Source organism: Physeter macrocephalus, chromosome 8 (assembly GCF_002837175.3).
Source record: "Physeter macrocephalus isolate SW-GA chromosome 8, ASM283717v5, whole genome shotgun sequence".
In the NCBI taxonomy this organism is placed as follows: domain Eukaryota; kingdom Metazoa; phylum Chordata; class Mammalia; order Artiodactyla; family Physeteridae; genus Physeter; species Physeter macrocephalus.
In genome coordinates this window covers 129,982,150-130,006,078 of record NC_041221.1, presented here as the reverse complement: position 1 = coordinate 130,006,078, position 23,929 = coordinate 129,982,150, and the positions used below count along the sequence as shown (strand labels likewise).

General features: G+C 53.2%; 1 protein-coding gene across 1 annotated transcript in view; it reads left to right on the top strand.

Moving 5' to 3' along the window:
• FSTL4 (follistatin like 4) overlaps nucleotides 1-23,929 on the top strand; it is a 630,434-nt gene that overhangs the window by 476,949 nt on the left and 129,556 nt on the right. Inside the window, exons 6-7 of the mRNA XM_024124790.3 lie at nucleotides 11,215-11,408; nucleotides 14,878-15,001. Coding sequence (XP_023980558.2) covers nucleotides 11,215-11,408; nucleotides 14,878-15,001 — 318 coding nt within the window. The remainder of the gene's footprint in view (nucleotides 1-11,214; nucleotides 11,409-14,877; nucleotides 15,002-23,929) is intronic.

Below are 23,929 nucleotides of genomic sequence, written 5' to 3'. Positions count from 1 at the left end.
GGACATATATACACTACCAAATGTAAAATAGATAGCTAGTTGGAAGCAGCCGCATAGCACAGGGAGATCAGCTCGGTGCTTTGTGACCACCTAGAGGGGTGGGATAGGGAGGGTGGGAGGGAGGGAGATGCAAGAGGGAGGGGATATGGGGATATATGTATATGTATAACTGATTCACTTTGTTATAAAGCAGAAACTAACACACCATTGTAAAGCAATTATACTCCAATAAAAATGTTTAAAAAAACAAAACAAAACAAAACACGGCGGCCGAAAGCTCAAAGCAGTAACATTTTCTGGACAATCTGACCCCTGAGGAACTAAACTTTTGCAGCCCCAGTAGCAGGACCCTGCCCTTTGGTTAGGTGTTTGGGAAGCCTCCCAGCAATTCTCAGGAACAAAATTGATGGAATCACAGCAAGTGGGCTGGTGCCCACCCACTCTCTTCCCCCTCATACACTCCAGCTTCCCCACTGCTGGCCGTCCTCTGGTCCGGCAATACTGCTTCTCCTCTTAGTGTGGGTGAGGGCAGGTGGGGAGCAGGCAGGGGCCTGAGCTTCCAGACTGGAAAGTGGGGGAGTGGAGTCTGTAAGGAGTCAGTGTCCTCCTTCTAGAAAGCATGACTCACTTGGTAGGGAACCTAGTTGTGTGAGGTTCCCACGAACCCAAGAGTAAAAACTAAAGTTCTTAATGCCAGGAGGACTTTAGCATTTATTCAAGTTTTCAAACATTACTCTTTCACTCTAGGGCCACCTGATAGATGTGCCAATCAACTATAAAAAGTGTATGCGGATCCCTCTCCTAGGAATCCAACAAATTTTGCTTTCTCTAATAGGAATAGAAGAGAGGACTGTAAATGTCAAAGAGCAGATTGTATGGCAACATCAATTGAACCAGGCATTGATGAGCAAATGTACCATTTGTCTAGCAAAGCTCTGGGTGGTTTTGTTAATTTAAATTACCTGATGCTGGGGCGAAAACTGAGATGAGGTTTTGTCCGTGAACTCAAGTACAGGTGGAGGTGTTTATTTCCACCGAGAGTCCCAGCAGCCTTGATCGGCTCTGGTGCAGCAGCTGGGGAAGAAGGTGCGTGGTCTGCGTGGCATGTGTGTTGGGCCAAGCAGGGCAGGAGGCCACGTGGCGCCTTACATGTGCAGATCCTGTTGTGGGCCCAAAGTGGGTCCTGTACCTTCAACCCAGAACATTCCAAAGAAGCTGGGGTGACAAATAGCACAGTCCAGGGAAAAGAGCAGAGGACACTGAGCAAGGACAGTTGGCCAGCCTGAGGCTAGGCCCTCTTTGGGGTCTGGGCCGATGAGGGGCTGCTAATGAATGAGTGGTGGGCCTGCCGTTGGTTCTGGGGTTGAGACTAGTGCGTGAAGAGGGGAGCCAGCTGGAGCCCAGAGTGATGGTATGGTGGGAGGCTGGCCGAGCACCCCAAACCAAGGGCAGGCAGCAACTCGCCGGCGCCCTTGTGGCCCGTGACAGCGTCCACAGCAGTCCCCACAGCCTGTTCTCTAAGAGACTGAAGACACTCATGCAGGAGATGCAAAGGCATTGGAGCACAGTCTCGGAGGAGACGGGCAGAGACGAAGACAGGACGAGAGTGTGTGGCTTGGAGCAGACAGAGCACCTCCTCAGGGCCAGGCCTTGGGAGAAAAGTCAGATCTGAAGAGAGGACCTTCCAGGAAGGGGCACCTGTAAGCAAATCTGCAGGCCGCTTTCGGGCAGGTAGTGGGAGTAGCCAGGAATCGCAGCTCAGGCCACAGCGCAAACACCTCCCCAGGGGGCCTGAGTGTGGCAGTAGTGTAGCAGTAGTGACCCATCTGCTCAGAAGTTACGGGCCCCAGGGGACAGCCAGCAGGGAGTCACCAGGTGGAGTGACTTTGAGTACAACTGTTTGTGTCTGTTTAGGGATTGTGAGGAGGGCTTATCGTGTGTGCTTAACAAGCTCCAGGAACTTTCAGAATTTTGTGGCTTGGTCAACACCATCAGTAAAAGTACATCGTATTAGTGAAAACATATCCTAAAGATAAACCCATTGGTTTTGGCGTTTATTGTTAATTGAATTGTCCCAGAAATGGCAGCAGGAAGATTGTTAACGTTCATGCATTTACATCAAGTTAAACATCTGTTCCTTTTAAACTAAACTCCAGTAAAGTTATGGCAGCTTATAAATTAGACCAGGAAGTAAAATGCTTCTTGCTCTTTGCACAGCTTAGCGGTTTCAAAATAGACTTCCGAATGACACATTGCAATGGAGGCCCATGTAACACAACCGTGTTCAGCTGTGATGTTAGTGCCAGACGATTAAGCTGAGTTTTTGCTTTGGTGGTGAGATCCCAGCTTTGCCTGCAGCAGTGACATGACTTATCAGGCCATCTGGGGACAATGTGAGAACCTGCTGGTGTTTGGGTGGGGCTCGGGGCAGAGCCTACCCATGAGCGGACCCAACAGCAGCCAAGAGGTTGTGGCCACATCCAGTCTCTCCCCTGGACCTTTCTGGGTGTTCTCCCAGGTGAGGGTCTCTGGATCTGAGCCTAGGGGCTGGGCCACCCTGCCAGGTCGAGGAGGACTGGAGTTCGAGGGTGTGGCTCGAGGGCATGGCTGGCTGCTGTGTGGCTTCTGAAGGGATGGCCTGCATGCGGCTCGGGAAGGGAGCTGCCCTCCCCTACAAGTGGGCATCTCAAAGCACGACCCACCGCCCCCCCCCCACCCCAGCGCTTCCTTCCTTCTCATCCTCCTGCTCCTTAGCTCACACCCATGCCCAAGTGGGATGGCTTCTGCTAATGGCAGAGGAGTTCTTCATGATATCAAGTAACCTCTGTCCTGCAGTCCCCTCTCTCATAAATTTGGGGTTTGCAGGGGACTTCTGAAGTGCAGGGCTGCCCTGGTGAGAGAAGAGCCAGCACCCTGGAGGCCGCTGGGGGCTGGGGTCTTCACAGGGGCCTCAGGATCCCCCTCACCCCGACCCCCCAATTCTGCCTGTGTATAAAGCTCTCCCTGGGAGCTCAGAGGGTCCCCAGGGTCAGCTTTGTGCTCAGTTACTGATTAGAGCCCTGGTATGGGACCAGGCCTTTCCCGAAGTTGTGCGGTAGCCAAATTCCCCCTCAGGCCTCCCCACCTGGGCTGCTGCTCCAAGCCTAGCCCCCCTACCCCCCGCCTGGCCTTTTCACAGGGCTGTCCAGGGTGTCCTGACCAGCGGTGGCAGAACCAGAGGACAGACCCTCTCATCCACCTCCTCTCCAGAGGCAGGTCCCAAAGAGCTGTGTGTGTCCCCACAGGGGCTCAGAGGAGACATCTTCCATGTGACCCAGTGTCCAGCAGGGCAGCATCCCCTCTGTGGCTCACCACCACCACTCCCAGCCCGGCCATGCTGAACTCTGTGGGGCCCTGTCGCATGTTTTGGGGTGTCCCTACTAGCGAGGTAGGGCCCATGCCCCCGGCAGTGAGCACAGCTACACGTACACACACTGCAGCTGCCCCACCACACGTGCATCTCACGCGCCCCCCTCCAACCAGGAACTGATATGATGGGGGATGACACGGCCCCCAGCCCTCTCCGGAGTTCCAGACCTCAGTCACTGGCTCAGGGTGGCCGGGATTGTCCCCTCCTCAGGGCAGGGCTGTAGCAGCTCTCCACCAAGATGCCACCTTTGTCCAGTCAGCAGGCATTTAATGAGCACCTTCTGCAGGCAGGCGTGTGGGCCAGGTGCTGGCATCACACCTGCAACAAGGCAGGGCCCTGGCCTCCAGGGGCTCCCATCTGATGGGGCAGCCTGACACCAACAGTGTATGAATAACAGAGAGTGAAGCCTAGGGAAAGGGCAACGACAGAGAAGACGGGGGGCGGGGGGGATGTCGGAGAGGGTGGCAGGCAGAGACGGCCCCTCTCCAGTCTCCCGCATCACCTCCCTTCCTGGTGCCACGGGTCTCCAGCCCACCCCGTCTCCTGCTCCAGGCCCCCCACCCCGGTATCTGGGACCTGGGCCAGTCTGGGGCCTCGACCACATGGCCTGTCTCCCTCTCGGTTAGAATCTGAGCGTCCTGCGGCCTGGCTGTTGCCTCCCACCTTGCCCACCCTGTGAAACCCCCCTTTCCTCAACTCTGGAGCCACCAGCCCCTCACACACCGGGGACCGGAAGCTTTGTCTGCCACAGAGTGAAGACCGTCCCTTTGAGGCCCAGGCTGGCAGGGGCACATGTGGATGATAGAATCTTCTCAGTGTCTCCCTTGCTTCCTTTTGTTTTGCAATAGAAAGCGTGCCTTTGACAGACGTTTAATTCCAGAAGCTGCTACCTGCTTCCTATCTCTCTTTGCTCAAAAAATTAAATGTGGATATGCCTGTGCTCCTACTATAATAATCTCCCTCGGAGTGGAAAGACTGTGGCTGGAATGGGAGAACATTAGAATCTTCAAAGAGGGACAATTATTGAGGGAACTAGATTAATGAGGTGTCATAACAACTTAGCCAGATCTGCGGCTGACCTTTCTCGTGGAGAACGAACTTGATAAATGTAGTTCATTACCAAGTTCTGACATGAAAATAGGATCACACTCTGGGCTCCTCAGCAGGCTGATCAATATTTTATCTGCCAAAACAGGCCCGGTCTGTGAGTAGGAGGGGCCCCGCGCACACATGCTGACAGGAAGCCCGAGGCCAGTGCTGGGGGCTGGCCGAGAGGGGCCAGCACTGCGGCACAGGGGGCACCCCAGCCAGCGGAGGATGGCTGGGCCCTTCCAAGGGCCTGTTGGGGATTCTCATCACTGCCAGGCTGGCTGGGACACAAGCCTCCCTCCCTGAAAGGCCCTAGAGCAGAAATGTTCATGGGGAGGGGAAGGGAGGGAAGAAGTCTTCACTGATTTTGTGGCCACCTGTGCCAGGAGCTGGGCATCAGTGAAGGGGACAAAGACAAATGCACCAGCCCTGGCTCACATAGGGCATTGAGCCCATTTCATACAGAGAAGCCCTCGGGGCTGGCTGACCACTCAGACATGGCAAAGTCTGTTTATATTTAGTTCTACATAAAAGGACCCTGTAAGGTGGTCAAGGGCTGTTATTGCCCCCATTCTAAGGTAGGAAGTGGATGCAAGAAGGGCAGGGGTGGATACCTTTCCAAGGGTCCCACAGCTGCTCAAAAACAGAACCAGATGGTCTCCTGCCTCCCCATCCAGTGCTCCATCCAGACTTGCAACGACTGTCATTAGTGGAGTTGGTGTCAGGTGTGGCAGCCTATGATGAAGCCTGTATCTACCTGAGGACCCCAGCTAAGGTTGTTACACGGTGGTCCTGTCACCCTAGCTTCTTGAGGAGAGAGTCTGCCTAGAGCCGCAGGACTCAACCACATTCACAAGCATTTAACACTGTCACACTGCATGTGTGACTATACAGGCCAGTCCCACCAGCTTGGAACTTGCAGTCCCACAGAGGGATGTAGCCGACGCTGATAACACCCCATCCCGATTCCCGCAGTCAACCCAGAGGTTCCGTGCAGCTTTGGGTGATCAGTCCCCGTGACACTTATAAATAGCTTGCAACCTCATCTTCAGCCTGAGGGCACTTTCTGGCCTCAAGCATGAGTTGAGTCCACATTTGGGGAGTCCAGAAGTGCTGGATTGGGGTGGAGGTAATGCCCCCAGGAGCAGCCCTCAGCCCAGGAGGGCCAGAAGTTGGTGGAAGAGCACCCTGCCCCCGGCACCTCGGTGGAGCAGCTCCGAGGTGTACTCAACACCGTCTCTGCAAGGTCCTGTGGACTGAACCCCGGTTGCCACTGTCTTTCCCTGTCCCCAGTCTCACTTCCTCCTTCCTCCCTGCACTTCTTGGGATCATCTCCAAATATACTACTCACCCTGTATCCTGGTAGCAGGGGTTGCTAAGCAGGAGCCCAAACTAAGACAGAGGACAAGCCTCACACACACACACAAAAACAGTCCATGTGTACGGGGCAGAGAGTAAGAAGATGGATGGACGACAGTGGTTCTGTATATGCATAGGAGGGGGCTGAGCTGGGCCCCAGAGAAAGGGGAAAGAAGAGGAGAGGAGAAAGCACGCAAGAAGGCACCCAGCAGGCCAGCATCAGCGGCAATCAGGCACAGTGAGCTTATGGGTCTGGAGGGGTCTTCCCTGGGGACTCTCCAAGCCTCACTAGAAGGCTTTGACCTAGCCTAAGTCACCAAAGAGACCCCAAAATCCCCATATTATAATGACACAAATTTTTCTTTTCCTTGAAAACACCAAGACACGGAGGAAACACTTAAATGACTTTCCAAGCATGTACAAATTATGTTAGTCTGCCTACTCATGAAGCAGGTCCCCTAAGGTCCCAGCTGGGCAGCTCCAGGTGAGCTCATTCAAGGCACAGACCTCAACATCATATACAAACGTCCTCCTCTCCAGAGTCCTCTCTGGAAGTCCCACCCACACTGGATCAATAGCGAGGAAGTTGACCGTACTGCAGGCTGGGCCACAGAGGCCCAGGCTCAGGGCTCCCAGGACAGGCTGGGCATAGCCATTCTCACCATCATCACGGTCAGCCCCTGCGGGGGCACGAGGGAGGGGTGTTGTGGTCCCCAAGCCTCTGCTGTATCCCCTCCAGGGACCTGGCTTCCAAAGGGGCAGTGTCCATCCCTGGGACCCAGGCCCACCCCAGACATGTGGTGCACAGAGAGTTATGAAGCTGGGGCTGCTAGTTTAGATTGGGTGATGTTTCTGCAGTGGCCAATATACAGTGAAGAGTAAGCCGGGCAGAGGTTTGGGTAAAGAACATTGGAGGAATATCCCATTGTATATATGTGCCACATCTTCTTTATCCATTCGTCTGTCGATGGGCATTTAGGTTGCTTCCATGACCTGGCTATTGTAAATAGTGCTGCAATGAACATTGGGGTGCATGTGTCTTTTTGAATTACAGTTTTCTCTGGGTATATGCCCAGTAGTGGGATTGCTGGGTCATATGGTAATTCTGTATTTCGTTTTTTAAGGAACCTCCATACCGTTCTCCATAGTGCTGTACCAATTTACATTCCCACCAGCAGTGCAAGAGGGTTCCCTTTTCTCCACACCCTCTCCAGCATTTATTGTTTGTAGATTTTCTGAGACATGGGTGGATCTAGAGACAGTCATACAGAGTGAAGTAAGTCAGAAAGAGAAAAACAAATATCGTATATTAACGCATATATGTGGAACCTAGAAAAATGGGGGGTTTTTGGTGAACCTGTTTGCAAGGCAGAAATAGAGACACAGATGTAGAAAACAAACTTATGGACACCAAGGGGGGAAAGCGGTTGGGGAGGGGATGAATCGGGAGATGGGGATTGACATATATACACTAATATGTATAAAATAGATAACTAACAAAAACCTGCTATGTAAAGACAAATAAAAGAACATTGGAGGGAGCAGTAAACACCAACCCCAAGCAGCACATTCGTGTGGCAGGTGCTATTAAGATTGTTTCTCCCTGCACACCCCTACCTCTTCAAGTCCCCGGTGGACTTGCAGGGTAGGCGGGCAGCGATGACCCACACGATACTGAAAAAGACCCAACCCTTGGGTATTGAAGCTCTTGCCCAAATTGAGTAAGGGAAGAGGAAGATCTGAAAACAGAGGCTCTGTGGGCCGGGCCTCGGGCCCCGTGCAACACACAAGGCCAGCCAGGGCTCCACTAGTTTGGCTCACAGTCAGGGTCACCTGTGCAGAGGGCCTGGCTTCACCTCTGGCCAGCCTCTGGGAAGGGGATTATGGGTAACTTATTTTCTTTCTTTATACTCATCTGCACTTTCCAAGTGTTTTGTTGTTCTTGTTGTTGTTTTGATGGACGTGTGTTTCTTTTACAATAAGACAAAGGTTTAAAACTGGCAGCAGGGTGGGAACCTTTAGCTAAAGACCAGGTCTGGCAGATTCACAGACGCCCACGCTCCACCTTGGTGAGCTGTTCCATCCGACCCCACAGTGTGACCAGGGGGGTTGTGAATGAAAAAAATAAACCTGGGACTTGGTAAACTCATCCTGGAAACCAAAAGGGAAGGCTTTTGAGAGGGCAGTCCTTGCTGGAGATGAAGCATCAGAAGTCCTGAAAGAGGTGGAATTTTGGAATCTAAAGTGACACCATTAGGGTGTCTTTCCTCTGATGCTCATGGTCCCCCAGAGCTATAGGGATATTAGAGGAGCTCAGGAACATTGGGCCAATGATTTAATTATTCCAGGTTGAAACTCATGTAAAGTGCAAGTGCTCCTGGGATAAAGAAGGATTTCAAATCGTCTTCCAGGAGCAGCTCAATTTATCTCAGGACCCCCATGCCCAGCAGCAGCCAGGCACAGTGAGTCCCTCAGTAAAGGAGAGAAGGACACGGGAAGTTTGGCAAAGTGTGATCTGCAGGGCTTAGCATCCTACACCAGCTCCACACTTCCCTCCAGCTTTGTCTGTGCCCCCATCCCTGCCTCACTCTGGCTCAGCCGCACCAGCTTCCTCTGGGCTCCGGACACACTTTGCCACCAGCTCCTGCACCTGCAAAATCCCTGCGACCTGGCATTCCCTCCCCTCTGCCTCCTTTGCCCGCAGATCCCTCATCCTGCAGGTCCCGTCCTTAGGGAGACTTCCTTCACCCTGGCCTTGTTAGCTCTCCCTCCATGGGCACCCTTGATGCCCAGGATGGGAAGCTCCATCATATCCTCAAAGTGCCGCCCCGCATCGGGCACAGTTTGTGAGTAAATGCTGGTAAAAGGATAGGAAGGGCATGGCTGGCATGAGCCCTAGCAGGAGGCCAGACCAGGGGCTCAGGGAGCTGGCCCTGGAGACTGGGGGCAACCACCTCTTTCCCCCAAGTTGATTTCTAGACATGTACATACCTTCCTGACCAGGAGTCATGTGCTGGGCAGCTGCCAGGGTGGAGAAGCCACTGTGAACTGACAGTGAACTGTAGGGATGTGATAAGAGGGGGAGAGCCTGGGGAGGTTGCTGCAACCCACCTGACAGAACCTACCTTGAAGGTTTCCCTGGCCTGCCAGCGTGGGAGGTGCTGTCTAGCTTCGGACCCCTGGCCTAGGGCAGCAGGCAGCTCAGAGGAGATCTGTGTCCCACCAGGGTCTGTGAGGAAGATTGGAGGGTTGAGAGGACCTGCAAGGATCAGACATCTCTGCCCGTCTGACCTGGCCTGGCTCACCCTTCAGGTGGCCCTGCTGTAGTGTGTTTTTTTAGGAGGCTAACTGTACGCTGGCATTTCTGAGTCGAGCCTCCTATCAACCCCATATCCATCCGCTGTGTACACTAGCTTCCCAGCATCCGGGCATGAATGCCTGTCCCCAAGAAAGCCTGAGAGGCCCTCCAGTGCAGGTCCCTGCAGATCCCCCCACAGAGACTGCCACTGCCGTCTCCACCAAAGCTTCTCTCTCCACTCAGATACCGCATCCAGCTTCCAACCATTTGCCAGGACTAGTTTCACCCTCTTGGAGGCTGGAGGCCAGGAGTTGGGCAAAGCTGTTCCTCTACTTTCCCCAGACTGACCTTTGTCCAGGCTCAGGAAGCAGAGCCCAGCAGGCCACCACGTCTTCCCCTGGGCGGGAGTGTGTGGTTGTGGGACATGGCCACAATTTTCAACGCCGTACAGCCTTGAGAATCGGGTTTGCCAACCGGGGGCCCTACGAGCTCCCAGGAATGGATACCCTACAAGGCCAAAGAGGGGTGCATGAGCTGTCCTTGTCAGAGCATAGAAACTCCCAGAGAGCAAATAGATTTGATTATATTGAACACAGCAATTGATTTTTTTCTAAATAAACATGCAGGAGGAGATGGTAACAGGCATCTGTTTCTGACAAGAATCAATTGACCCCAAATTGGAAGAAAATCTAGAAACACAAACAAGCACAAGAGAAAGTGATTGGACCATCCAGGCTTGTCTAGGGAGGCAGGGAGAGAAACAGACAGACTTCCCCACCAGCACTCTCCCCACCAAGCAGCTCCCCTGTTTGTTGCTCTTCAGCAAATGCGGTTCCAATAATGACAAGGAGGAGAGTAGCTATCATTTTATGAGCCCTTACTTGGTGCCAAGCTACTGCTGTGCCTTTTATGTGCATATCTTATTTAACCCTCCTAACAGCCCTACATGGGAGGCACTGCTCTCCCCACTTCACAGATGAAATCACTGAGGCACCTTGTGCAAGGTACACACTCAGGCAGCCACAGAGCTGGGACTCAAACGCGGTGGACTCCAGATCCAGTGCTCTCTAGCACCCCTGAGCTATGACCTGGTGGCGTAAACTGGCCTTGGAATTAAGGGGAAGAGCCCCAGGTCCCAGACACTCCCTTCCCAGCAGGGCACTGGCTTCAACCTGGACTGGATGAGGAGGAGCGCACACCCATGCTCCAGGACTCAGCAAAGCCAGGTGCTGGAGTACATATTCCATCCCGGGAGGTGGGGAAGTAGGGCCAGAGAGGCTCTCCCACTCGCTAACAACCCGGCAGCCTCCACTCACGGTGCAGCCCTGTGCAGGGAGCATCCTCATGGCCTGTTGCCAGCAAGATAAACTATGTCATGTCACAGTGCATCACAGGCCTCATTTGCCAAAACACTGTGTGGTTCGGATGCTGTGGACCAAGCATGGCCATGATAAAAGGCCTAAGAGCGATGGGCTGTGCACTTTGGTTTTAATTTTGGAAAAGCTGCCTTTTGTTTCTTGGTCGTAGGCTTGTGTACTCATGTTCGTTTTGAAGTAATCCAGCTCTGGGAGTGTACCTAATTAACTTACGCAGGGCTTATTAGTGCTGTTAACTGCAACTCGCTAATCTATGACACCAAGGATTCCAAAGCAGTCTTTAAGGTAGGATTAAGGCAAAGATGAGCTGTTACAAAATGGAATCGGGGCGGCTTTCCTAAAGCCACTGTGGGGCTGCGCTGGGACTTCCCCTGGACGAATCTCCCCATTCCGTCTGGCAAACACTCCGTGTCTGGCTGTAGTAGGTGCTCAATAAACATTTGCGAGATGAACAAACAGGCTCCTTCCAGCATTTGCATCATGTGTAGCATGTATCCAGTGCATCCCATAAATATTTATGGGATGGACTGGTGGACAGACGGACGAATAGGTCTCATGTCCTCCGGTAACACCCTGCACTGCACATAGCGAATGCCCAGTAACTGCCGATGGGTGGGGTGGATGGGGGTCTTCTCGAGACCGGGGGAGGAGTCTGGCTGCAATAACCCCATCTTCTCTTCCAGGTGACCTGTGCACCATGGCCGACTACGCCCGCCTGAAGAAGGCCCTTCTGGCGCTGCAGACCCGCCTGCAGCCACTCCATGAAGGGGACAGCAGACAAGACCCTGCTTCCCAGAAGCGGCTCCTGGTGGAATCTCTGTTTAAGGACTTGGATGTAGACGGGGATGGCCACCTCAGCCGCTTTGAACTGGCCCAGGTGGGTACAGCATTCGGTGAAATTGCATCACGGAGGAATCCAGTTTTCCACTCCGCGTGTGAAGGAAGAGAACCGGGAGATCCACATGGGGAGAGTCATTTGTAACCTCTCTCTGTAATGAGATGCCGAGGAGGCCTTGCTCCTGCAAGAGAAAGCCATCTCCCAGGAGTCGGAGAGCTTGTGTTTAACACCTCTTGAGAATATCTGACAAACAGAACGATGTCAGTGTCTCCTTCCCACCAGCCACCTTCAGCCAATATTTACAAACAAGCTCTGAGGCACTCTCAGGTAGCTGGCGAAACATACACTGCACACCGGCTGGGCTCTGAGGTTTTCATTAGGAAATAAGTCTTTTCTTCCTGAGTCCTTTGCTTTCCTCAGCAGGAAGGTTCAAAGGAAGCAGGTTTGGTTCCCACCAAACACTTTTGGAGCTGTAACCTGGGTGTCCCCACATCCTCTCCGCTAGGACCTCGCCCTTTGTGGTATCCAGGAATCAGTAGCCCTCACCCCAGCCTGCTGGCTTGCGGGAAGCCCTGTGGCCACCCCCAAACACTGCTCTTCCCTTTGAGAAAACACTTGGATGGGGCCTCCCTCCCAGACACAGCACACGTGTCCCTCTGTCCAGCTACAAGGTGGTACAAGGGCCTGGAGCATCTGCAGCAAAAAGAAGCAAGGAAGGAGCAACCTAGGGCACCAGGCAGGCCAGTTGCAGGGTGGGCCTGTTGGGTGCTGGTGGCAGAAAGGCAGGCTGGGTGGGCCCGAGGGCCTGAGTTCCTGCTCCTACTCTGCTGGTTTGCCTCTGAGGGCCTGGGGCCCTGGAGCCACACCAGGGGCAAAGATATGGAGGGAGGATGAGGTCAGCCTCCCCAGGAAGGGTGGGAGGGCCTAGCAGCTCTGCCCCAGAGACCACAGAGTGCCCCCCACCAGAGGACAGGTAATAGGATGAATCCCCACCTTTGATGCTACTTTAAAGAAATCCTTCACAAGGCACAGCAATGACCTCATCAAATCTGTGACCAGGTCACCAGGAAGGACCAGGCTAGGGAGGGTCCTGACATTTACAGAACACCCACTGTGGGCTCAGCACTAAGCAAGGCCCTTTACTTGTGATGTGCCCAACACAGATGTGTTCCTAACTCGGAGGTAGAATAGCTACGAACGCAGACTTCACGGGCAGACTGCATGAGTTCAGGTCCAGCTCCAGCATTTACAGGGACCTAGTGGGTCTAGGCAGACAACTTCACCTCTCTGTGCCTCGTTTCTTGTCTGTGACTGTCGCAGGGTCATCAGGAGGGTTAGATGAGCTAAGACATGTGAAGTTCTCAGCCTAGTGCCCGGCACGCGGCACATTCTCAGTAAGTGACAGCCGTCAGCATCACTTCGTCATCATCACCTGTATTGTTGTTATTATTTCCTCCTTAAACCTTTCAGCCACCCTTTGCTGTGTGGTAGGTGCTAGTATTAGCCTCCCTTCCCAAATATTTTTAGATGAGGAAGCAGCTCCAAGAAATCAAGAGATTTGCCTGCAGAGTATGTACTACCTAGAACATGGTGAATTAAGACGAAACCCGGGGGGCCAGGGGTGGGGGCGGGTGAGTGGACCTGCTCTCCTCACGGTACAGGAGGCTCCCTGGGGGGAGGGCTCCCACCACAGGCTCCACCTGATCCTCTCCAAGTCTGCGGGGATGACAGGTGCCCATAAAATCTGAGTACAGAGCAGTTATCCAGACGCTTCCCCACGCAGGGTCCCCTTCTCAAGTCCATCCAGTCCAGAGCCTGCTTCCAGGGAGTGTGTTGGGAAACAGAGATCCTAAGGCGTTTGCAGACCACCCCCTGCTCACCCACACCTGGCAGCATGCGCAAGTCCATCCAAGGCCCGCACCCCGGGAGGCCTCCCAGGCACATGCCAGCCTGCGTGTCACCACTTCCAGCAACACTCAGCCCCCAGCTATGGCTAAGAGCCCAAGGAGCGGGGCCAGGGACCCACAGGTGACCCACGCCACTCTGGGGAGAGCCCAGGTCCTGTTAGTTACGGTTACCTGTGAGAAGAGCCATCTAGCGATTCGATTCCCCGCAATACAGGCTGTGCGGGGAGCCCGGAGGGCAGGCGTTTTCTCCTTATTTAACAGAGGCAGCTGTGGGCTCTTGGTGCCCCAGGCCCACGTGGCTCCCGGTAGCTGCCAGGTAAACAGAACCTTCCTGGGCGCATTGCTCTAACCTGGCAGAGACATGCACCTGAAGCCATTAACAAGCATGGTAATTGGACTATGATTTCCTCTTTAAAACTTAATGTGTTTAAAATCCATTTCATAAATCTGCCGAGCAGGGGCCAGCTAAAATGGGCCTTTCCTTGACACTGAATCAGAGGCGTCAGGGAAAAACTTGTCAGTCCTATGAAAAGTTAATCAATTTCCAATACAGAAATAAACAAAGGGAAATTTCCATCTTTGGAAGATTGATTTCGGGCGTTACGGTTGATTGCCCTTTTATCGAACACTCTTACTTGCTGGGTGAAGGGTCATTTTTTTAACATTATCACATTAAATTGCCTTTAACGTAGCAGGCCCAGCTGAGACTGTTAAATAAAGAGGAGATGCCTCTGTTCCCCTCTCCCTGCAAAAATAAAATCATTTTCTTTCTTCTGAGATTCCCTTCTGAGCATTTTCCTTGCAAGACTCTAGTTCCAGACACACATGCCAAAAGGTGACTGGTCATGCTGAGGAGACCTCTGCCCTGTGGCCCAGGCCACATCCAGAGAGGAGTTCACAGGGGCACCCCCCGTGGTCCCTGCAACTGAATCCTAAGGGTAGTGGTTTGTGTTCCTGGCAGGACAGGGCAGGCAGAGACGGGGGCCCAAGCCTAGGTCAGTAGAATGGCAGTTTCCCCTTCGCGGGGGGAGTTCTGTGGCTAGGACGTGCTGCCCTGAGATTAGAGTGGGCTGGTGGAGGCGAGGAGGGGAACACTGATGGAGCAGTGACCTTCCAGCTCTACATAGCTGGGAGCCACTGAGTTCGGCCACTGTTTGCTGGGCTTATTTGATCAGGCCCCTTCTCTTCCCTGTTTCCCCATCTACAACGTGAAGGGGTAGATCAGGTGACCACAGGATCCTTCCCACCTCAGACTGTCTGGGGTCTGTTTGCCCAGGCAGGGAGAAGACAGACCTGAATGCTAATCCCAAGTCGAGCCCCAATCACTGTGTGAACTTGGGAGAGTCCCTTCCGTCTCTGAGCCTCAGTTGTCTCATCTATAAAATGAGAGGATCAAACAAGACAATACCAAAGGGATTTGGATGCTCCTCATGGACCACCGAGCTGTTGCTGGAGTCCCCACACGAACACACACACACACACACACACCCAGCCAGGCTGGTGAGCACAGCCCCACCCACTTGGCCTGAGCCATTTTCCAGCAGCGCCCACAGCTCTGAACTCACTCCAGATTCTAGCCTTGCTCCCTTTCTCACCCGCAGCACATGCTGACGGAGCAGGACCTGGAAGAGGACTTCCCGGGGTGCTCACCAGGTGACCTCCTCCGATTTGATGACTACAACAAAGACGGCCTCCTGACCCTCCACGAGTTCTACACAGCCTTCCGTAAGTCAGGCCCCAGTCGGGGCTCGCAGTGGGCAAACAGACATTCCTGCACCAAAATGGTGTCAGGGGCCTGGAGTCTGTCCTTGGTTGTTTCCAAGATTGGCTTCTTCTATAGGTGAAAGCAGCTGAATTTGTTTTGCAACGAGCCTGAGCTTTAAGGGAAGAGTAAGGAGGGTAGGGGTTGGTGGGGGGGCTCGCTCTGCTCCTTTTGGATAAAGTTTCTTTGCGCTGTTGCTATCGTTTGAGGGACCCGGGACTGCGACGTGAGCACGGTTAGGAGGGCACTGCCTCACATCGCTAGGGGATTCTGTGACTGCACATGGGGGGAGCAGATGTTAGGGTTCTCCCCAGGCAGTGGCCTGGCCCCGTCAGGGAACCCTACCTGGGGGTAAATCCTGCAGGAGGGTGCTGGAGGCTTGGCCAGGCAGGAGAGGGAACAATCACTGTGAAGGATGATGAAGAGCAAGGGTCCTAGTTAACGAGAGGCAGGGGAATCCCTGGAGAAGAAGAGACAGGGGCTGCTCTACCTGAAAATGGAGGAGGTGCCCGGAGTGGACCCTCTGTGGGGTCGCTAGTACATATGGCAAGTGGGTAGGGAAGCTGAAGGATGCAGGTCTTCTCCCTGAGGTGCTGCCCCAGGACATGACCTCATGCCAGCCGTAGCTGGGGCTGGAACAGGGCTTCCAAGAGATGCGACATGCAGGAAGGAGCCCCAGGTAACTCCAGACAAGCTCACTAGGAGAGGAGAGGGGAGGGTGATGCGGGGGCCCTAACCCGAGACAAGAGGGGACATTCTTGGCCCCGAAGAGGTGAAGCCCCTTTACGACAGACAGCATTCAGGCCCTGCTTAAAGCAGGTAATGTTGTGTGCCCTGTGTGAGGCGCCCGTGGACGTGACCTGCAAGCTCACAGCTCCTAACTGCAGGCCCTGGAATTGGGGAAGCGGGGATGAGATCCCCAGGGCGCCCTGAGTACTCTGAGCCACAGGTCCTGGCATCCTCGGCCCGGCCCCAGCCTGTACCTGGAGTTCCATTTTCCAGGAAGGTATTCCTGCTTCGTGTTGACATCTCTGTGTGCTATTGTTATTCCAAACGTTCACAAGGCCTGAGAATCCTTGTGATTTGTTGGCAAGAAGAGCTCTTGTGGCAGATAGAAGAGGTACTCATGTGACCTAAGAGGAGAAAAATGAGTGTGATTCTTCCCTGTGGGAAATGTCCATGAGCTTGTTGCAGGCGGTGCCTTTCCAGTTCCCGACATCCCTGTTACCAAGGCCCAAAGTCCAACCCCCAGTTCCCGGGCTCTGCTTGATATACGGTGACTAGGTGTGGCTCCCCAGCCTCCTCCTTCCTGCCCACAGCTAAAACCCACATGTACATCTGGTGGTTCATAATAAGGTGTGAATGACTCTAGGCTCAATCTGCTGTGGGAGGGATTTGCTTTGTGGATTGAGGAGCTTATTCCATGAAATGAATCTCTAAATTTTAGAATGTATGGGAGTATCAGCAACTCCAGAGACCTAGCTCATGAGTCGATTCTTAGATTTTCGGGACTTTTGCAAGGCAAACAGTGAAATGGTTGGTAGCTTTAAATCAGCCATAGTAGGAGTGTTTACAACACAGAAATCTACACTACACAAATGCTACAAAAGGGTGAGGGCGCTCTTTTCCCTCTGGAGAGCCCACGGTTAGGCACTGACCTGCACACGCTGGACGAGACCCTCCCTCCTCTCCTATCCTCAGCATCCACCTCCCGCAAGCTCCTCTCCACCCAGCTTCCCCAAACGGAGCCCTCTTGATGATGCTGTTCCTACAGGACGTGAACAAAAAGAGAGTAGATGTCGGGGCAGATGCCAGGGTGAGCCGCCCTCCACATCAGGGAAGCAGCAGCATGCTCTCTGGGGGCAGCTCTGAGACAGTGCTTTGTGCGCTCAAGCCCCTCTGAAAAAGGAACTGTAATGAACAAGATCAGTGCCTTTTAAGAGCTGTGGGCCAAGGCTGGACTTCAAGGACTTGGGTGATACACTGAGCATCGCACTCAGATGTCCCACGATGGCATCATTAGGCAGAGAAGGGCACTGCTTAGGCACCGTCCTGGTACCTGGTGCCACAGAAGCCTCCAGCGCATGAGCCCGCTCCGTGGGAATTGGTCTGGGACCAAATAGGAGCTAATGGCTCTACTTTCAAGGAAACGGCAGCATCCCTGTTACCCCTGATGAAAGAGAAGCCCTCCCTGGCCTCCCTGGTGAAGGTCATTATGAGCAGGAGCTGCCCGTGGAAAAGGAGGGAAGTCCTTGCTTCACCTCCAGCCATATGACCCATGCACAGCAATGTGCTGTCTGTTTCCCTCATTCCTGGATTATTATTTGAAAAGCTTTATAATCACCATTTTTAAAACAAATTAGATTCTGCTGTCGCCTTGGACTTGTTTTGAACCGGGGAGCCAAACCATTCATCACAGCCCAACCCACATAATAGATATGCAATAAAACGTAAACTCGCAGCCATTAAGGAAGCTGCAGCGTGAGTTAACCCTGCCATAGAGGCCTCACAGTCGGCCACTCAGAGCACACAGGATCAATGGTCTTTCAAAGTCACAAGAACTCTAAATTCCCATTGCTCTGGGAATGGATTTATGGTTCAGTGAATGTTAAATAGGAAATTGAAATGAGACATACAGATACAACTTTTTAACCAGAAATCAATGGGCATTAAAGAAATCTCCCTAGAACTCAGAAAGTAATATCTGAAACATTTCAGCAGCAACATCTTGGGTTTAATTTTCGAAACTGCAGCTGACAGGCTGGCAAAAGTCGAGGCTTTAAAACTGTATTTTTAGTCTCTATTTTGCCAGGATCCTTTGGTACCAGGCAGGGCAGGGTCTGTGGGGTGACTCCTGGCACAGACTCGGCCGCTCTATTAAAGGATGGGTCTAGGGGACTTTTTCCTGGAGAAGTGGGTTGTACTTATGAGTTTTTGGTGTTGGGGGTGGATCTCCTAAATCGCGTCTTCTCATGCAGCTGGCATAGCCCAGGCTGGGCCGGTGTTTGCCATTGTCTATGGATGGCTGAGGGCAATGCCAGGGATCCTAGGGCTGCTGGCTGCCGCGCTCAGTTGAGCGGGTTCGTGGTGGGGCTGCACCTTCCTCCTGGCTTTGCAGAACAAGTGACCCTCCCCCGAGGAGGGCAGAGGACAGATCCCTTAGCCGTGGAAGTCAGGTCAGCCTCTTTCTGTCAGAAGGTAGGAAGGCTGCAAATCACCCGTCCCTGTACAGTGATGGCACTGGAATAGGAGGGTGGCCTCCCTCTCTTCCTCTATTTATCACCCAAACATTCTCTTCAGGTTGCTTTTGGCTTCCCAAATCACAGGCTGATCTCAGCACTAAAGACACAGTGTCCCCTCCACACGTGTCCCCCACCCTTCCTCCCGACTCCTCCCTCCCCGTCCCTAACAAGACCCAGAACCTCCCGTCCCTGCTATGAGGCAGAGACCCAGGCCCCAGGGTTGCTGGTAAGCGTGGTGCATGCCAGCCTGTCTGTTCATCTCGATAAATAAATCTAAAAGTTGCTCGTTTAAAAATCTTTCTCATAATGCATGTTTTTGCACTTTTCTGAATCCTTGGGTTGGGAGCATGGGAAAAACATGTTGCTTTAAACGAGGATTTTTCTCTCACTTTGAATTCATTACAAGTTCCTTCTGTTTTTTAGAAAGATACTTGTCCTTTTCATTAATCCTATGAGAGCAATGTGCTGCATGCAAAAGAAGGGTTTGTGCAGCTCACGGCGCAGGATAAAGGGCTTCCCCGTGTTAATGCCCCAGGGTCACAGGTGCACAGTGTCCAGGAGGAGTACCCGTGTCAGGGGGACCGCAGGGAGCTGATGGTGTGAGAGTCAGATGCCCTCCCTCAGCTCCAGGCAAGCAGGAAGGAAAACAGTGATTTAATCTGATTACTGCAATACCTCTGTATCCAGGGCAACTCTGTGAAACAGAGGAGGTGGTCACTTGGCGAATTTACAGCTGTTTTTCTGCCATTGTTTCTGCATAATGAAAGGATGGTTACGGCTTCACCTCGCACGTCGTTATCCTCTGGAATGAATAATGCCCGCCCAGGCCAGACACCGTGCCAGACACGTTATCTTAGTCAGCCCTCACAGCCACACTGTGATGGTGAAACAACGGCAACCGTCCCTCCCCCAAACCTGTCCGGTTCTTCATCCATGTAGCATGAGTTCAGACAGGAAATTCAGCTGGTAAGAATACCACTTTATCCTACTCTGTTCATTTCCTTAGTTTGGGATAGTGAATAGCAAAATTTCAGATAGCATGGGGTTTATCAAAAATTTTATCTGAGTCTATTTGTCTCTTGAGTTTGGAGAGCAGGAGTAACCTGCGCGCCGGTGTCAGGGTTGGCGGATGCTAAGACCATTAGTGTGCTGACTCCCCAACCCCAACATGTGTGATGCCTCATGCAGGACTTGCAAATCAAGGGGCAAAAAAACAGATTCACTGCTCTCGGTCCCTCATTTGCTCAAGGGCATAGAACAACTAAATTGGAGCGGCCACTGGAGGGAGGAACTGGAAACTGGTATCAGAAGGTGCTATGAGTCTCACCACCCCCTGCCAAGGACTTTCTCCTCACCTCCAGTAGAGAGAGGGGCTCCAAAAAGTTTCCATGTGAGCTTCAGTGCCCCTGAAGCCAATGTCAGTGTGCCATCTGAATGCTTTTTTGCTTGTTAATACTACTTTAGTTAGTAATGAGCTCTTGCTACTTGAGTCATATAAAATGATATCTAACATTTATCATGTGTCAGCACTGTGATTATGTCCCAATTTTACAGATGAAAAAACTGAAACTCAGAGAAGTTAAGTAGCTAACCCAAAGTCACACAGCCAGCAGGTAGGAGAACCCAAATGCCTGGTTCCAGAAACATTTCATACATTTAAACACAGGTTGCAACTCATCAGCATTCTCCATTAAGGAGAATCTCACTGTCCCCACCGTGGGTTTCCCTGAATTTCAAGTCCCAGCTCAATGGTCTCATCCTCCAGGAAGTCTTCCTTAATTTCTCTCCTCTACCAAGCCCCACACGCTTTCCTCTGTGTGCCAATGGCGCTGGGTTCATCTCTACACGGTAATAAGACTGTGGCCTGGTGGTTGAGTGTGGACTGAGTCAGACCTTGTTCAAATCCTTGTTCTGCCACTTACTAGCTGTGTGACCTTGGACAGGTCTTTACCAGAGGTTAAGCTGAGCTTCAAGTGCCTCGACTATAAAATGGGTATACTAACCACCACACAGTGTTACTCAGCACTAAATGAGATAATAAGTGTAAAGTGATTAGAATGATACCTTGTATATGATAAGTGCTAAGTAATCATTAGCCAGGTAGGTCAATGATGGAGGTGATCATGGTGATGATAAAGATTTCTGTGTGTTCCCAGCCCCTCCCTCCCAGCCCCTGCCACACTATTGTCATCTGACCCATATTAGTCCATAGGCTCCATGAGGCCAGAGGCTGTATTGCTCACCATGTGCTCATGGCAAGCAGAGGCATCCAAGCACAGTGTCACCAAGGGTCACGGAGGGCCTTAGCATGTCTCCGGGGGGGGCAAAGGAAGCAGCTTGCTGGGGCCTCACAGGTGGGATCACTGGTGGGGGAGCACCAGCCAGGCCAGACCAGGCCAGAGGGCACCTCCATGGATGCCCCTGATCTGCTGGATGAGTGACTGGGGTGTGAGGTGAGCCCCTGATGCCCACATGGGCCTAATGCTCCCTTAATGAAGACAAAAGATGCTTGTCCCATAAAGCTCTCGTCCTGCTCCCAGGCCCGCTGACCGTCCGTTCAGCCTCCTCGAAATACGTGTTCTGTTAGTCTATTAGGTCACCTGCCCGCTGCTTAATTACCCCCACTCCCAGCAACTATGTGTGCAGACAAGGGATCATGCTCAGATCCGCTCCTCAGCCCATAGCCACATGCCCAGCAGAGGCAGCAGACCCTGGCTGTGAGCGGTCCAAGCTCGGCCCCACGGCTCCTGCCCCGCTCCCACACCAGGAGGTCAGCTTTGCCATCTTGGTGCAAATCTGTGCACCTTGGAAAATAATTCACTAGCATGGAATGTGGGTTTGCACTTCCTCCTAGACTCTGGCACAGGCCCCTGCCGGGCCCCGTGGCCATCTCCCTCCCACCTAAGGCCACATCACAAAGCCAGCACCCACGGAGGAGGACACAGCATGCCCTGCTGAAAACTGGAGCCCCTGGCAGCTTGAGATCCCCAAGCTGGGCCCTGGCAGGCTGGGAGGACCAGCCTCTGGATCACAACCACTGGGCCCAGAGACCCAAGCTCCCTGACTCAGGCCAGCGCCAGTAAAGGCAGCAGCACTGTTACTGGAGCACCGTAGGAAGACTGGGCACATCTGCCCTGGTGCTGGTGTGGGCCAGGCTCTGAAAGGAGGGAGCATCTGGGCAGGGAGCCTCTGGCCCATTCTCTCCACACAGGTACACGCGGAGTGCAGGGTCCACTGAGGGGCTGGGCAGACGACGAGAACACTTTAGGGGAGCCTGGCCAGGTCAGGGAGAGCATGCATGAGGAAAGGTGCAGACACAGATGAGGAAGCTTAGAAGGAGGAAAACATTAGGTCAGCCAACACTCCCAGAGCCCAAGCACCAGGCAGGGGACACAGCATGAGCAAGACCCGCAAGCCCTGCCTGCAGGGAGCTTGTAATAGTTGGGAAACAGAAAAAGCACCAAATACAGTAGGATCTGGGACAGAGAATAACTGGGTGCAGGCTTGGCAGGGAGGCCTGCACACAGAACTGGGGATAATCAGGCAAAGGGGGAGGAGAAAGGGTCCTGAACAGATGCGGGGAGGGTGTGGTCCCAAAGGGACAAAGGACTTGGAGTGAGTCAGGAGGCTGTCACGAGGAGCGATGGCTGACCAGTGGGGCCCTAGAGGGCAGATCTTGAACAGAGGGGCCGGGCCAGGAGAAGGCTGACTTCGCTTGGATCTGCGGGGGCTTACCCCAGCCAGCCGGCAGGCCTGGCAGGAGCTGCTGGGGAGTGGTGAGGCCCCTTCACTGCAGGGGCGCACCCTGCCTCCCCCCGCACCGTCCCCCCATACCCCATAAGGTGCTGGAGAGAGCACTGAGCATCACCTGGAAAGCCAGACTTCACCTTGGAAGCCCTTTTAGCTTCAGCTCTCCAGTGATGACTGTCAGGGTGATAAAGTGAGCAGGGCTGTTGTCTAAGGTCCCAAGGAACTGATGCTCCAGTGCCTGAACTCTGACCTTCCAGGCTCTCCCTTCTCTGTGAAAGTGGAAACACAGCCGAGGGCATGCTCGCCCCTCAAACAGCCCCAGCTGGGCAGGAAAAGCCATTGGCAGCCCGTGATGGGGTTGGGGGGAGGGGCGGTGTTCAATGAGTGCCTTACCCCCATGGGGAGCCAGGGTGGTAAAATGGGACCCCCCCCACGCATGTATCAGGGCTCTGGGGCGAAACAGTCTCGCCCGGCATCACACCATGGAGGGGTCAGTTCTGAGCCAGAATTGCTGCTCACCAGCCACCTTGCCCTCTGCTAGTTTCTCCTTGGAATTTTCAAACCCAGACATCCTCTTTCCCATCTCCAGTGGTTTGCTGCTAACAGCTACACTCTTGGTCCCACTTTCTAGCATTGTCTGGAGCTGAGTTTTCAATCACTTCCCATTTTTAAAGATCCCACCTGGAGGCTGTCAATGGCCTCAGTGCAGAGCAATTGAATAGTAGAAAATGAACTTGTTACAGGTTGTTACTGAAAATCTATTATATACAAATTGCAAAGAAAACTCATTAAAATATGATGCTTCGGTGATTTTTCTTTAAAACCCTCCTCTTCGAGGGAGAGGCAGGGGCAGGGTGGCTGGATACCTTGTTTCTCCCTCTTCCAAGGTAAGAACTCCCAGTGGGACTCCAGGCCAGGCTGTGGATCTTATGCTCATGTGCCACCCAGCCAGCCTGACTTGAAGTTTTGCATAGAACAGAAATGTTAGTAAATACTCAGAAATGGCTGCAGAGGAAACAAAAAATTTCATTACAAAGATATAAAATGAGAACAATTTAAATGTCAACTTTTTACTAGGATAGTACCTTATTGTCCTCATAAATTTCACTGTTTTTGCAAAACTTTTGTGAGGACTTCAAGGACCTAAACGTGCCATTAAGCCCTGAAGGTCACATTACTGATTTCCAAGCTTGCACCCTGGGATTAAGGTGCTGGGAAGGCTTGGGATGTGAATGGGTGAGCTGTCCAGAGCCCAGATCTCCAAGGGGCTCCTCAGATGCCGAGGCTGCCTCTCAGGCTCCAGGCGAGAGCCCAGAAAGCAAGGCAGGGTGCCCCCCGGCTCGCTGCCTCCTTGTCCTACCGGCAACACCCGCGTGTCAGTGTGGATGTGGCCTGGGGGTGGTGTGGGCTCTGTGGCACCTGAGACCCCCGTGGTCTGAGGCATGGAGAAGGCCTGCCTGGTATGTGCCTGAGAGGTGAGCCCTCCCAGGGCTCTGCGCCCCTGAGGAGGATACTTGGAGCATAAATCACTGTCCTGTGCCTTGTGGTCTTTCCTTCGTCTCTAGCCACCTCCTTTCAGGCTCTGTGACAGCGCCCCGCAAGACCTCCCCGGCCACTACCACTCGGCAGGCCCAGCTTGTGGGCCGGGCAAGGAACAGGGTGTTGGGGTGCAACGGGGCGAGGGCTCTGCTTACATGGGCACAGCAACCAACAGGGTGGGCAGCATATGGGCCACTCTTGGGGCTGGGGGCGCTCGCAAGCCCCAGCACCAGGGTGGCCCCTGGCAGGAGGTGGATGGAGAGCCAGGCTCTGGGCGCAAACTGGACCTGGATAGGCGGAGGCGGTTTTCTTCTCCTGGGAGAGGAGAAGGGAAGGGCAAGGAACGCCCGAGCTGCTGCT